General features: G+C 37.9%; 1 protein-coding gene across 1 annotated transcript in view; it reads left to right on the top strand.

Moving 5' to 3' along the window:
* The window catches only part of WDR64 (WD repeat domain 64), a 124,563-nt gene extending 109,062 nt beyond the window's left edge, over window positions 1-15,501 (top strand). Inside the window, exons 24-28 of the mRNA XM_052653988.1 lie at window positions 568-756; window positions 3,628-3,733; window positions 7,623-7,703; window positions 8,523-8,636; window positions 15,418-15,501. Of these exons, the coding sequence (XP_052509948.1) occupies window positions 568-756; window positions 3,628-3,733; window positions 7,623-7,703; window positions 8,523-8,636; window positions 15,418-15,501 (574 nt within the window). The remainder of the gene's footprint in view (window positions 1-567; window positions 757-3,627; window positions 3,734-7,622; window positions 7,704-8,522; window positions 8,637-15,417) is intronic.
* The last annotated feature ends 1,030 nt before the right edge of the window (window positions 15,502-16,531 follow it).

Here is a 16,531-nt window from a genome sequence, read left to right as displayed (position 1 = left end):
CTCTTGCTAATGACATTCTGTATGACTTTAAACCATGTGGGTTATTTAGAACGACCTCTTGGAGTGAAATAATGCATATATATAAAGAATCACTTCTTTTGCTACCTTATTGAAGAACTCAGTTGTAAAAAATAGTATGGCGTTTCCAAAATAGTAGAAAATGCAGATGGCAGTTGAAATGATTTTGGTAAGAGTGAAACCATTAGTAGATGTCTCCTCCCATAAGTTCTGTTGATGCTGATACAGAAATTAGACAGCTGATACAGAAATTAGACAGTTGAATGAGCACTACTATTTTGGGAAAAATCCATTTCTAGTCTTCTGAGTTTAATAAGTGGTTATCATAAGTATAGATTTAAAATGACATTTCCAAAATTGTTGTAGATTAGAATTCCAACTAGTAAAAATGTTTATGTTATGATTAGCTCCACATATTTAATAGGTAGGGTTCTGGACTCGAGTTTAAAATCCCTGCTGGGCCAAGAAAAATCTACATAAGTGACCTAAACAGAGTAATTTCCACTGAACTCCAGTTACTTTCTTCTCCCTACCTTTGCCTTTCCCCAGGCTCTGGCATGCCCTCAATGGTCATTACTGTGGATATTTTGGACAGCGCAGGACCTTTGAACTATCACAGACAAGTGATTTTATTTTGCCTTGTGATGTTACTGAATATCCCATAGAAATAAAAGAAGAAAGCAAATTCACAGAGAAGAAGCTAACATATGAATATCCTCTGGTATTTGACCGACAAAGGTAAGAGCATTTGGTATTCTTTAGGTGAGCAGATGAAATTAAACTATATGATACTGTCACACTGTGCTGAACATGGAGAATTCGAAGATGAAAAGCCCAGAACTTTTCAGTAACTTTGCAACTGAGGGAAAGGGAGAAATAAGTAAACAAAAGCTATAATTTGGTATAATAATACCTCTAGGAACATGAGTTCTTAAAATAACCACAGAAAGGCAGACAGGATTTAACTGAACAAAGATCAAGGAACTGCCTAAGCATACACACTAAATATTGAAAGACCATGTTATAGTCTTTCAAGGCTTGGAGTCCAGGGAGCAAGTAGTGAGGATATAATATCTTGCATAATATAAAGCAAGAAAAGTCTATAGGGGCCAAAGCATAATAAGACTTTTAAGGCCCAACATAAGGATTTTTAACTACAGAAATCACTATGATACAATACACAAGGAGAAGAGGAGGTCTGAAGAAAAAGATGGTGAATTTGTTTTTGGACAGGTTTAAGTCTGAGATGTTTGTGGGATTTCCAAGTGGAGACATTTAATGAGCAGATAGATCTGTCTAGAGCTCCCCAAAGAGGTCAGACCTATAGGTAAAAGTTTTGGTGTCATCAGTTCAGTTCAGTTCAGTGGCTCAGTCATGTCCGACTCCTTGCGACCCCATGAATCACAGCACGCCAGGCCTCCCTGTCCATCACCAACACCCGGAGTTCACCCAGACTCACGTCCATCGAGTCAGTGATGCCATCCAGCCATCTCATCCTCGGTCGTCCCCTTCTCCTCCTGCCCCCATCCCTCCCAGCATCAGAGTCTTTCAGCATAGTAGTATTTTCAATCTGGATAAGTCACTCGGGTCCTGTATACAGAATGAGCAGAAACAGAAAACTAAGGAAGAAATCAAGAAATGGCCTGTAAAGAGCAGACCAAAGAAGAGAAACCAGTGAAAACCATTAAGAAGGAATAGCCAATAGGTTGAAAGGAAAGCCAGAAACAAATGGGGGCGATGGAAATCAAGAGATTAGAGAGGAAGAAAAGTGAGAGGACATATTTGTAGAATGTGGCGGTGAAATCACATAGGACAACAGAAAAGTAAACAGTGGATCCAGCATGTCTGTCAGCTGAAAGGTCACTAATGATTCTAAGTTTCAAAGAGTGATGGGTAAAAATTGCATCGTCATGGCTGAGAAATAAATGGGAGCTGTGAGGTGCTGACAGCATAGGTTACTTTGCTAGGAAGTCAAATAGCTGTAGGACTGAGGAAGAGTTTGTTTCATGAGTTTGCTTATTTGTGAGGGAGACTTGAGCATGCTTATAGGCATAGGGGATGGAGAACAGTCCCCAGTAAAGAATAAAATACTGGTGAAAAGTTGTTTTATGCTTTTGCAAAGCTCAGTCCTGGTTTTGACTGCAGCTGAATATTTGTCATAATGGAAGTGACTAGTGCTCACCTGAGCTTTCAACATCAGCAAAGCCCAGCCCTAAATGGTAGATGTCTAAATGTCTAGCCCTCACAGGACTTGAATACCTAGACTGGTAATATCCAGCAGATCACTCCAGTATTCTTGGCCTTCACTGGTAGCTCAGCTGATAAAGAATCTGCCTGCAATGCAGGAGACCTGGGTTCAACCCCCTGGTTGGAAAGATCCTCTGGAGAAGGGAACGGCTACCCACTCCAGTATTCTGGACTGGAGAATTCCTAGACTATCCATGGGGTCAGAAAGAGTCAGACACAACTGAATGACTTTCACTCATTCACGCACTCACTTAAAACTGGAATAACTGACAAGATGAGTCCAAAGTGGAAAGAATCAGAGAAGAGTGTCTAAGATAGAGTCTTCTAGGGAAATCCTGAGTAAGTCAAGGCTGAGGAGACACAACGCCATCATCTAGTCCAAAAGTCAGTAGAACACTTGTAAACAGGAATTGAAGCTAAGAGTCATAAGCCACACAGAACTTGGTTCAAAACAGAAACAGTTGGGGAACAATTAACGAGGGTTCTAAATGATTGCCAAACCACACCGAAGTGTTCAAGGCTTGTCTTAGCTGGGCAGTAAGGAGTACTGGGGAAAAATCTGGCTAAAATGTAAGAAGTGTGATAGTAAAGCCAAGATTCATCAGGATATGGCAAAGTTCACCAGGCAAAGTTGATGAATCTCCTTGGGTAATTGCTGAGTCTTGAGAATCCATGTATCTTAGTACTTAAAACACTATATTCTGATTTGTTAATATGCATTTTATTTACCATTCTCTTGAGTTCCTTGAAGACTAGGAGCATGTTTTATGTATCTTTATATACCCAATTCTTAGTTCAGTGCTTAGCACATAGTAGGCACTCAAAAGATACTGTGGAACAAATAAAGAATGATTAATGGAGAACTTTACAAGCAGAGGCAACAGATATAAATGATAGATACAAAGTATGAAACAATATGATATATTTGGGATATGTTAAAGTAGGATATATATTTACATTTAGAATACATACATTTACACTTTTAATACTTAGTTATGACTTTTAAAATATATACATGAGTAAGTTTTAACTATAGTGGAAGTTTGACCTGAGTCACAAAAAATCAAACATTAGTTTTATACCAGAGATTTCTGTTTTTGTTTTTTTTTTTTCCCCCCAATGGCTATTAATGAAGTTAACTTCATGGAATGTTGAGGTTCAGTAGAAATCCTGGTGATTTCTTTGGAGGGAGCTCTGGGAAGTGAAATAAGAGTTAAGTGCAAAGGTCACATCATGAGCACTGGTGCCATGGGAGCCAGAGAATTTGGAGGCCCAGACAAAGGACATGATGGATACTTGTTGAGTAGGCATAGGTATGTCCTTAACCATGTTTTTAATATGTGTGTGTATCTTTATATGCAGATGGCAAAAAATGAGCTCGATGTCTTTGCTCTTCAAACGTACACCTCCTAAGGCCTTTGAAGTGGAACATGATTTTAAGTTTTTCAAGTCTCTTTCTTCTCCTAAGGTAGCTTTAAAAAACAAACAAAAAAATCACTTTGCTTTTGTTTTTCTGAATTTAATATGTCCAGTGTATTAGTTTCCTATTGCTGCTGCTACATGTCAATAGAAACTTGGTGGTTTAAACCATACAAGTTAGTTATTTCACAGTTCTGTAGAAGTCTGACTTGCATCTCACTGGTGTCGCCAGAGTTGTGCCTCCTTCTGGAGCCTCTAGACAGAATCTCATATTCCCTGGTTTGTGGTTCTCTTCCTTTGCCTTCAAAGCCAGAAAATCCTATTCTTCTGTGATCTCATCTCTCTGAACAGTTGGAAATGTTCTCTGCTTTTAAAAATTCCTGTGGCTAGATTGGGCCCACTTGGATGATCCGTCTCAAGTTTCTTAATGTTAGCCACATGTGCAAAGTCCTTTTTGCCAAATGAAGCAATATATTCACAGATTTGGGGTGGGAGGAATACTGTGTGAATATCATTGGTGGCCATTATTCTGCCTATCACAGATAGAAAAACTTCTCTTCACGCAGAATAGGACAGAAATGTACACTGTGATTTATTCTATTTCAATTTCTAAAACTTCTAAAAAATGAATATAGCCCATGGGCCTTTAGGCTAAGGTCTAAATGCTTTCAAGTTGTGGTGCTGGAGAAGACTCTTACGAGTCCCTTGGACTGCAAGGATATCAAACCAGTTAATCCTAAAGGAAACCAACCCTGAATATTCATGGGAAGGACTGATGCTAAAGCCACCTGATGCAGAGTCAACTCAGTGGAAAAGACCTGATGCTGCGAAAGACTGAAGGCAAAAGGAGAAGAGGGTGTCAGAAGATGAGCTGGTTAGATAGCATCACCAAATTGATGGACATGAATTTGAGCAAACTCTGGGAGATGGTAAAGGACAGGGTAGCCTGGCGTGCTGCAGTCCCTGTGGTCACAAAGTATAGGACACAACTTAGCGACTGAACATCATCACCACCACCAACTGGCATTAATTAATTAAAATGGATTTCTTCAAGATCTTGCACAATACAAACCAAATTTACCTCTGATTAAAAGTTATCTCTCATTTCTAATCTATAGTTGTCTAACCCTCTATGCTGCTGCTGTTAAGTCACTTCAGTCGTGTCCGACTCTGTGCGACCCCATAGATGGCAGCCAACCAGGCTCCCTGTCCCTGGGATTCTCTAGGCAAGAACACTGGAGTGGGTTGCCATTTCCTTCTCCAATCTGCTGCTGCTACTAAGTCGCTTCAGTCATGTCCGACTCTGTGTGACCCCATAGACGGCAGCCCACCAGGCTCCCCCATCCCTGGGATTCTCCAGGCAAGAACACTGGCGTGGGTTGCCATTTCCTTCTCCAGTGCATGAAGGTGAAAAGAGAAAGTGAAGTCGCTCAGTCGTGTCCGACTCTTAGTGACCCCATGGACTGTAGCCTACCAGCTCCTCTGTCCATGGGATTTTCTAGGCAAGAACACTGGAGTGGGTTGCCATTTCCTTCTCCAATCGGACCCTCTATAAATCAGACTAATTGTTTTTTTCTGAACATTTCTCTCAGTCTCCTATCCCTACAGTCCACCTGGGCTACCCCTGCCATATCCATCATCTCTCTCTGTCAAAGTCCATCCTACTTTGCCACTGACAAAGTACTAGTATCCAGTATAGGAAAAAATCAATAATCAGAAAAGATGGTCCAGTTTAAAAAATGGTCAAATACTTGGATACCGCACAAAAGAAAAAAAAACAACAATAAGTAACTGAAAAGATGCTCAGCCTCATTAGTAATCATGGAAACACACATCAATAATATTATAAGGTAGCATTTTATAGCCACCAGATTGGCAAACGTCAAAAAGTCTGACAATCGGTGGGCATTTAGAACAATCAGAACACTAATCTGCTGGTGGAAGTAGTATAAATTGCTAGAATCACTTTGGAAAATTATGTGACAGGCATTATCTAGTAAATTGAAAATAGGCATACTCTACTAAGTATCAACAGAAATTCCTAAACATGTGTTTAGGAGGCAGAAACAAGACAGCTCCTAGCAGTACTATTTGTAACAGCAAAAATCTGAAAGCAGCCTAAATGCTCATCAATAGTATAACTGGTAAATACATTATGGCCTATTTATAAATTAAAATACTATGGAGCAGTAAAAATGAATGAACTGGAATAACACTTTCCTACACGGATGGATGTTTGAAACATACTACTGAATAAGACAAGTTGTGCGTAAGAATATATATATAGTCATTTCTTTTTGATAAAAATAGAGGAAAGGTAAAAGTAAATAAAATATTGTTTTGGCAAAAAGTTAAATAAAAGGTAAAATTATATAAACAAAAGCAAGAGAATTAAGAACACAACATTCAGATGGTCATTATGTTCAAGAGAAGATGAAGAGGACTGGGCACAGGACACTGACAACCTCAAGTTGAGGACATTGTTCCAGTTTATAAAATGGAAAAATGTCATTTTTCACAGCATCAACCTCATGTTCAATAAGTATTTAACACTTTCCAAACGAAATCATTTTATAAGCCCTCGCTTTCTGTCCAAAAGGAACTCGGATAGCTTCACCCAGAAGACAGGGTGACAGGCAAGAAAGAGTTTGGCAGTGGAATGTAACAGACTTTGGTTTAATCTTCAGTTCAGTTCAGTCACTCAGTCGTGTCCGACTCTTTGTGACCCCATGAATCGCAGCACGCCAGGCCTCCCTGTCCATCACCAACTCCCGGAGTTCACTCAGACTCACGTCCATCGAGTCAGTGATGCCATCCAGCCATCTCATCCTCTGTCGTCCCCTTCTCCTCCTGCCCCCAATCCCTCCCAGCATCAGTCTTTTCCAATGAGTCAACTCTTCGCATGAGGTAGCCAAAGTACTGGAGTTTCAGCTTTAGCATCATTCCTTCCAAGGAAATCCCAGGGCTGATCTCCTTCAGAATGGACTGGTTGGATCTCCTTGCAGTCCAAGGGACTCTCAAGAGTCTTCTCCACTACCACAGTTCAAAAGCATCAATTCTTCGGCACTCAGCCTTCTTCACAGGTGTTATTTTATCTAATAACTAATAATCTAATCTCTCAAAAAGTTTTTTTGAGGATTAAATGAGAAAATGTATACGAGGTACATTGTAGGCATTCAGTAAATGTGAACTCCACTTTCCCCAAAGGCCCCAACCTCTCCTTGCTTTGTGTCTCATAACAGGTTCACTTACCATGTTCTACACTGAAGTAGAACTATTGGTATACTGACTCTTACTTCTCCCCCCCACCAATAAATCATAAGCTCTTTATGGGCAAAGATACATGTACAGCACGTAACAAATGCTCGATTTTGTTGAACAGCACAACCTAAAAATAAAGATTGATATTCACTTTTAATATTCTTTTCCAATTTGAAGTGGTAACTGTTAAAGTAATTTAACTGAAATGTTAAATAAATTTGCGAAAATCTTTAGAGGTTTTAAAGCTCTTGAAACAACTGAATGCACTCAATATTATAAAGCTTGGCCTCTTCTTACCACATCTTTATCTTCTCAGTTGATTGGTAAAATAACAAAGGTTTAATGCTTGATATAAAAGTACATTTCACATAGGAATCTGATTTCTACTAGCAATTTTATTTTTCCTATTCCTTTTCATTCACAATTGTATAACATTTGTTCACTTCTTTTCATTTCTTTTTGATGTATTGTTATTAGTAATAATAATACAATAGATTTAAATCTTACATTTGAGTAGCACCTTACTATATACATTTTGTCCTCATAAGTTGTCAACAGGGAAAGAATTTGCTTAAGATCATGCAACTAATAAGTGGAAGAGTCAGAATTTGATTCCAGGAATTTTGCCACTGATATAATGTACCCTTTTCATTAAACATTCACTCCTCTCTTTGCAGATTCGAAAACATGCCTTGGAAGGTTTCATGACTGAAAACAGAGAGGCAGGGATTGTTTTTGGTTCTCTGCCCATATACAGGGTGAGTTGGAGGTATCTAGGACTAGAGTGATTCCAGAACAATTAGGGAATCTGGCATCTCATTCCTGACCCTGAGCAAGCAATCACATGAACCAAGCAGAAAGATGATTCCATAAACAAGCTGCATCCAAAACCAGAGAAATCTTTAGTTTTGTGTGTCAGTGGCTTTGATCATTCTGTCATTCCACATCGAACAAATACTACAGAAAAGTATTTCAAACTTTACCCTGGTTCTTCAACACCTATAGGATAAAACTAAATGCCTTTAGCCTGGCATTCTCATGATCTGACCTCCACCTGAACTGTATAACCCCATTTTCCACCATAGTCTCCCATGTACCCTACACTCCAGTGTGCTAACTTACCTTTCCTTAAGCATCACTGCCCTTCCTTCTACTGTGACTTTGCCTGTGCTGCTCCTCTGCCAGTAACTCATCCACCCCTTGTTTCCCTCCAAATCCCTACTTCTCCTTCAAGTCTCCAACCCAGATAATCTCTGCTGTTAAATTAACCAAGAATAATAAACCAAAGACAAAACATTGCACCCTAATTTTAACATATAATATTGTTTTATAAAATGTTACTTCTCTTTCCCAAGACCATGTTGATAACCTCCTACAGGCATTAAACCTCCTACAGGTATTAAAGTTAAGCTATAGATGCTGCCAAGGGGAAAGCATCAGAATTAATAGTGGACTCCTGGGATGGTGGGTATGTTTTAAAGCAGTTGGACCTTCTCACTCCCTATCCCCCACCCCTGAATTCATATTACAGAATTTATCACCATAAGTATGTCTTATTCTTTATTTATGGCTCCTAGGTACCAAGCCCCACTAGTCTAAGATTCCTTCCACTAATTGGTTCAGAAGCACAAAGGGAATCTTCAGATGGCTTTCATGGAAAGAAAAAGGGAGGCCATGTTCAACATGAAAAAGTGAGTTAGTACTTAGAATTCCACAGTGCATATCATTTTGGTTTGGATTGTTTCTTATTTCTGGGCCTAAAATTATCTCAGGTCTGACTCTGTCTACAAATATTCCAGGATGCATATGTTTTAGCTCAGTGAGAAGGAAAACATAAATTTCCAGGACAGACAGAAAAATCAAGCAGGATCTCTGAGCCTGAGCAAATTAACATCCTAGAGTTAATTTCAAACTTAGGTTCACTGACTAATTTTAAAAGCCAGGCAGTATGGCATGACATATCTGATAGCTGTGTAGCCATTCTTACTTCATAACATTATTGTACCTGCAGGATGGAGCCAAGATAACATTAAGTTTCTGGCTCACCAGCCAAGTCAAGGAGAATGTTTTCCACGTATTAGTAGGAAAACTAACAGAAAACTTTATAGCTAACATGGTATTTTTATAAATGATTCTTTGATTTTCATAAAGATCATAAAGAAAATATACACTCATTTCAGAACTGGGAAAAAAAATGGAACCAAAAGGGTGATTTAAATGACTTACCAAGATCATATAAAATTAAGTCATAACCTGAAGTCAACTTTTTACTCCAAATATCATACTCAATCTCTTAAACAGCCTAAAAAGCTAAAACCTTAAAACTGCTCTTAGTTCTAGGAAGTTTGTATGAGCCTAATTTAAACTATGGCCTTGTATCTAGTTACTCAAATTGATAAAATATTAAGAGGAAGATCTAACAAATAGTAATTTTTATTTTAATTTTAATTTTTTGACCACAACACATGGCATGTTGGATTTCTTAGTTATCCAATCAGGGATCAAACCCAAGCCCTCTGCAATGGAAGCACAGAGACCTAACAACTGGATCACCAGGGAATTCTATTTTCATTTTTTAATTTATAGTTTATATTGGAGTATAGTTGATTTATCCATACAATGTTATATTAGGTGTACAACAAAGTGATTAGGTTACATATATACACACTTCTAGTCTTTTTCAGATTCTTTTCCCATATAGATTATTCCGGCATATTAACTAGTCTCCTCTGTGCTATACAGTAGGTCCTTGTTGATTATTTTTTATATAGTAGTAGGCATGTTTTAATCCCAGGGCTTCCTAGGTGGCACTAGTGGTAAAGGATCCGCTTGCCAATGCAGGAGACGCAAGAGACATGGGTTTGATTCCTTTGTCTGGAAGATCCCTGAAATGGCAACCCACTCCAATATTCTTGTCTGGCAAATTTCATGGACAGAAGAACTTGGTGGGCTACCGTCCATGAGTCACAAACAGTCGGACATGACTAAGCACACAACATATGTTAATCCCAACCTCCTGTTAAATCTCTCCCCTCAACCTTTCCCATTTGGTAACCATAAGTTTCTTTCCTAAGTCAAGTGAGTCTGTTTCTGTTTTGTAAATAAGTTCATTTGTATAACTTTTTAGATTTCACATATAAATATCATATCTGTCTTTCTCTGCCTAAACTACTCCACTGTGATAATCTCTAGATCCATCCATGATGCAACAAGTGGCATCATTTTGCTCTTTTCTACGGTTGTTCCATTGTATATATGCACCATATCTTCTTTGTCTATTCCTCTGTCAATGGACATTTAGGTTGCTTCCATGTCATGGCTATTACAAACAGTGCTGCAGTGAACACTGGGGTTCATGCATAATCTTGGCTCATGTTTTTCTCTGGGTATATGCCCTGGAGTGGGATTGCTGGATGATATGGTAGTTCTATTTTTAGTTTTTAAAGGAACTTTTACATTGTTCTCCATTGTGGCTGTACCAATTTACATTCAAATCAATAGTGTAGGAGGGTCCCCATCTCTCTACACCCTCTCCAGTACTTACTGCTTGTAGACTTTTTGACGATGGCCATTCTGACCGGCGTGAGCTGGTGTCTTGTAGTTTTGACTTGCATTTCTCTAATAATTTGTGATGTTGAGAAACTTTCATGTGCCTCTTGGTTATCTGTCTGTATTCTTTGGAGAAATGTCTATTTAGGTCTTCTGCCTATTTTTTCTTTCTTTTTTTTTTTTTTTTTTTTGATACTGATAAACAGCAGGAGCTGTTTGTAAATCTTGGAGATTAATTTCTTGTCGATTACATTGTTTGTAAATATTTTCTCCCATTCTGTAGGTCATTTTATTGTTTTGTTTATAGTTTCCTTTGGTGTGCAAAAGCTTTTGAGTTTAAGTCCCAATTGTTTACTTTTGTTTTTATTTCCATTGCTCTAGGGGATGGGTTGAAAAAGATATTGCTGTGATTTAGGTCAAAGTCTATTTTGCCTATATTTTCCTCTAAGAGTTTTATAGTATCTGGATTTACATTCAGGTCTTTAATCCATTTTGAGTTTATTTTTGGCTAGGACTCCCAAAACTATGCTGAATAAAAGTGGCAAGAGTAGGCAAATTTCTCTTGTTCCTGATCATAGAGGAAATGGTTTCACCTCTTCACTATTGAGTATGAGGTTAGCTGTGGGTTTGTCATATATGTTCTTTATTATATTAATGTAGGTTCCCTGTGTGCCCCCTTTCTAGACAGTTTTTAATCATAAATAGGTGTCGAATTTTGTCAAAACATTTTTTTGGATCTATTAAGATGATCATATAGTTTTTATTTTTCAACTTGTTGACGTGGTATATCACACTGATTGATTTGTGGATACCAAACAATCCTTGCATCCCTGGAATGAATCCACTCTGTGGTGTATGGCCCTATTAATGTATTGTTGGATTTTGTTTGCTAGTATTTTGTTGAGGATTTTTGCATCTATATTCATCAATGATCAGTTCAGTTCAGTCGCTCAGTCATGTCCGACTCTGCAACCCCATGAATTGCAGCATGCCAGGCCTCTCTGTCCATTGCCAACTCCCAAAGTTCACTCAGATTCATGTCCATCGAGTCAGTGATGCCATCCAGCCATCTCATCCTCTGTCGTCCCCTTCTCCTCCTGCCCCCAATCCCTCCCAGCATCAAAGTTTTTTCCAATGAGTCAACTCTTTGCATAGGGTGACCAAAGTACTGGAGTTTCAGCTTTAGCATCATTCCTTCCAAAGAAATCCCAGGGTTGATCTCCTTCAGAATGGACTGGTTGGATCTCCTTGCAGTCCAAGGGACTCTCAAGAGTCTTCTCCAACACCACAGTTCAAAGCATCAATTCTTCAGCGCTCAGCTTTCTTCACAGTCCAATTCTCACGTCCATACATGACTACTGGAAAAACCATAGTCTTGACTAGACGGACCTTAGTCGGCAAAGCAATGTCTCTGCTTTTGAATATGCTATCTAGGTTGGTCATAACTTTTCTTCCAAGGAGTAAGTGTCTTTTAATTTCATGGCTGCAGTCACCATCTGCAGTGATTTTGGAGCCCAAAATCACAGTATTATCAATGATACTAGCCTCTAATTTTCTTTCCTTGTGGTAACTTGGTCTGGTTTTGGTATCAGGGTGATGTTGGTCTCATAGACTGAGTTTGGGAGTGTTCTTTCTTCTGTGATTTTTTTTTTAATAGTTTCAGAAGGATAGGTGTTAACTCTTCTCTAAATGTTTGATAGAATTTGCCTGTGAGGACTTTTGTTGGGAGTTTTTAAATCACAGTTGCAATTTCAGTACTTCTGATTGGAAGGTTCATGTTTTCTGTTTCTTCCTGGGTCAGTCTAGGGAGGTTGTACCTTCCTAAGAATTTGTCCATTCCTTCTAGTTTGTCCATTTCATTGGCATAAATTTCTGGCAATAGTCTCTTGTGATCCTTTATATTTCTGTGTTGTTTCTTGTCTCCTTTTTCATTTCTAATTTTACTGATTTGAGCCTCTCTTTTTTCTCTCTTTTTTTTTTTGAGTCGTAAGAGAAGTAAGCTTTTATTTTCTCATTTTCTTGATGTCTGGCTAAAGCTTTATCAATTTTATTTATCTTTTCAAAGAACCAGACTTTAGTTTCATTGATCTTTTCTATTGTTTTCTTCATCTCTATTTCATTTATTTCTGCTCTGATCTTTATGCTGTCTTTCCTTCTAATAACTTTGGGTTTGATTGTTCTTCTTTAGTTGCTTTAAGTGTAAGGTCAGGTTGTTTAACATTTTTCTTGTTTCCTGAGGTAAGCTTTTATTGCTCTAAACGTCCTCTTAGAATTGCTATTGCTATATCCCATTGGTTTTGGATCATCATGTTTTCATTTGTCTCCAAGTATATTTTAGATTCTTCTTTGATTTCTTCAGCGATCCACTGGTTGTTCGGTTGCAAATCAGCTAGCCTCCATGGGTTTTATTTTATTGTCATTTTTTTTTTTATTATAGTGATCTATCCAGGAGAAAATTCTATGTGCACCTGAATATGTATTCTGCTGCTTTTGGATGGAATGCTCTATAAATATTGAGTCCATCTGGTCTAATGTGTCATTTAAGGGCTATATTTCCTTATTAATTTTGTTTCTGGGTGATGCGTCAATGGATGAAAGTTGGTGTTACAGTCCTCCACTATTATGTGTTACTGCTGATTTCTCCTTTTATGGCTGTTAGCCTTGCCTCCTATATCGAGGTGCTCCAATATATATGGGAGCACATATATTTACAATTGTTATGTGTTCTTCCTGGATTGATCCCTTGATCATTATGTAGTGTCCCTCTTTGTCTCTTTGAAAACTCTTTATTTTTAAGTCTATTTTACCTAATTCAAGTATTACTAATCTAGCTTCTAGAGATTTTACTTGCATGAAATGTGTTTCCATGCCCTTACTTTCAGTATGCATGTGTCCCTAGATCTAGTGTGGATCTCTCGTAGAATGCATATTTATGGGTCTTATTTTCATATCCATCCAGCCAGTCTAAGTCTTTAGACTGTTGGAGCGTTTAATCATTTTATGTAAGGTAATTCTCAAAATGTATGTTCTTATTGCCATTCTGTTCAGTTTTGCATTTGTTTTCATCTTTTTTTCTTCCCTTCCTCTTTTGTTCTCTTCTCTAGTGATCTGATGGCTATGTTTAGTGTTGTTTTGGTATTTTCTATTTTGTGTGTATATATCTATTGTATATTTTTGATTTACAGTTACCACAAAGTTTTGATATAGCAGTCCATATATAAACAAGATTAAGTTACTGTTCTCTTAAATTTCAAATGCATTTCCAATATTCTGCATTTGTACTCGCCTATTATCACCATTGCTTTTTTTTTTTTTTTTTTTAATTTTTATCTATTTTGGATGTGCAGCATTTGGAAAACTAAAAGTTCCCTAACCAGGGACTGAACCTGCACCTCCTGCTTTGGAAGTGTGAATCTTAACCACCGGACTGCCAGGGAAGTCCCACAATTGCTAATTTTGGACATCATGTTTGTAGTGGATGATTTCCTACCTTTACTGCATGTTTGCCTTTACTGGTGAGCTTTTTCCCATTTGCAATTTTCTCCTTTCTAGTTGTGGTCTTCTCCACTGAGAAAAGTTCCTTTAGCATTTGTTTAAAGCTAGTTTGGTTTGGTGGTGTTGAATTCTCTCAGTTTTTGCTTTTCTATAAACCTTTTCTCTTTTGAATCTGAACAACAGCATTGCTATACAGAAGTATTCTTGGTTGTCAGTTTTTCCCTTTCACCACTTTAAATATATCATGTCACTCTGTTCTGTCTTACAGCTCACTTATCCATTTTTCTGCCTCCTTTATTCTGCTATTGATTCCTTCTGATGTATTTTGCATCACAGTTACTCTATTGTTCAACTTTGTTATTCTTTATAACTTCTAGCTCTTTAGTAAACATTTCTTGCATCTTTTTCATCTGTGCTTCCATTCTTTTTCAAAATATAGAATGGTTTTTACTATCATCACACTGAATTCTTTTTTGGGTATACTGCCTATCTCCATTTTACTTAAGCTTCTGAAGTCTTATCTTGTTCCTTCATCCGGAACATATTCCTCTGCTATCTCATTTTGCCTTTCTTTTTACTGTCTCCATTCTGCAGGCAAGTAGCTCCTCTTGCTTCTGGTGTTTGCCCCTGGTAGTTGAGTCTGGCCTAAGAGGTTTGTGCAGAGTTCCTGGTAGAAGGAACTGGTACCTAACCTCTAGCCAGTGGAACTAAGTTTTGTCCCTCTGGTGAGCCAGGTTGTATTGCAAATGAACCCCTCCTATCATCTCCTTGTCATTTTGGTTGGTTCTAGTCTTTTTTGTTAATGGTTTTTCAGCAGTTAGTTGTGGTTTTGATGTTTTCATGAGAAGAGGTATGCTCAAGTCCTTCTACTGTACCATCTTGTCTCCTCTCTGACAAATTTAGACATTTCTTAACCTAGACTTTTGAAATCAAATGAGTTTAACTTTTTATATGCATGTCTTCCAAAAATATCTAATTGAAAACTTTCTCATTTGTGGAATCATCACTTTTTTTTTTTTTTTTTGGTAAGTCAGTGGACTCTGATGATATTAATATAGAATATTTATACCTTACAAAAACCTAGGAAGCTTCTTTATGTTTTCTTTTATTTTAACTAACCTTTTACAGATCAGGCGACAAATCCCAAGAATGGATAACTGCAGAGTTAAGTAGTTTTAAAGGCTTTGCTCTTCTTCCATGCCCTTGCTGCAGCCCCACCTCCTGTATTTTTTTAAACACATTTTTACCCTGGAGGCACATAGGAGAGTTAAACTACTACTTATTTAACTATCCTCTTTAGGATATTATTTAACTATCCTCTTTTAGGAGGATTAAAATATCTACAAAAGTTAGTGGCAAAACTTGACTCCGAAAAATTGTGTTCATCATATAATCCAGTTATTAATTGATCTGTCCTTTATTTCTCAGGTACAACGAAGGAGAAGTCTGAAAAGAAATTTGGTCCCACAAGTAAACCTGGCTTCTTCTTTCTTCCCAGCCATCCCCAAGTGAAAAGAGAAAAATCAGAAGTGGCTGCTGTTATCTGAGCTGTACATCAAAGGGCAAGGACTCAGTTATACTCCAGTCTTTATTTCAGGATGAAAGTGAGGGTCTATCAATCAGATATTGTTACCCATCTCTGTATCCTCACGCCATCCTATCTGTGGGGAAGATTACTCAGGGTACTCAGATGACCTCATCTCTGAATATCAAGCAAGTAGCAAGCAGCCAGTTTGCCAACGTTTTTCCTTCATGGAAATCACTTACTGAATAGGCAATATTTCTCATTCACTGTCAGGAAAATGACATATAAAGAAAAAAAGAAAATAAATAGCATAAAGTAGATTTAAAATAATACAGTTACCAATGACTAGTTTTCCACCTCTCCGCATTGTTCACCCTAATTTATAACCTGAATTATTATCAGAATGCTTGCAGCAGGAGGCAAATTACTTACCGGTCATGTGCAATCAAAGAGAATTATTATTTTTTTAAAAAATGTGTCAGTCAGGCCTCTAGCATTCATCTTATTTATTTAGAGAAATGTCATATGGAAGAAAATGTCTAGAGTTTCTTAAAGTTAGAAGTTATTTGAAGTTAGTCTATATTGACTCCAGATGTTAGAATTTAAATGGTTATGTGCTGTTGCCAGGATCTGTCTTTTACTAATACCTATATTATCTGATAGAGAAGTCAATGGCACCCCACTCCAGTACTCTTGCCTGGAAAATCCCAGGGATGGAGGAGCCTGGTAGGCTGCAGCCCATGGGGTCGCTAAAAGTCAGACACGACTGAGCGACTTCACTTTCACTTTTCACTTTCATGCATTGGAGAAGGAAATGGCGACCCACTCCAGTGTGCTTGCCTGGAGAATCCTAGGGATGGGAGAGCCTGGTGGGCTGCCGTCTATGGGGTCACACAGAGTCGGACACGACTGAAGCAACTTAGCTGCAGCAGCATATTAACTAATTCTGGTATTTTGATCAAATGATTAATTACCATTGGGTACTCATGTAAAAAATAAAAGCATCTACATTTGATG

The sequence above is a fragment of the Budorcas taxicolor genome, chromosome 16, assembly GCF_023091745.1.
Source record: "Budorcas taxicolor isolate Tak-1 chromosome 16, Takin1.1, whole genome shotgun sequence".
Classification (NCBI taxonomy): domain Eukaryota; kingdom Metazoa; phylum Chordata; class Mammalia; order Artiodactyla; family Bovidae; genus Budorcas; species Budorcas taxicolor.
Note: the sequence above shows the minus strand (reverse complement) of the source record. Positions and strands in the feature narration are given on the sequence as shown.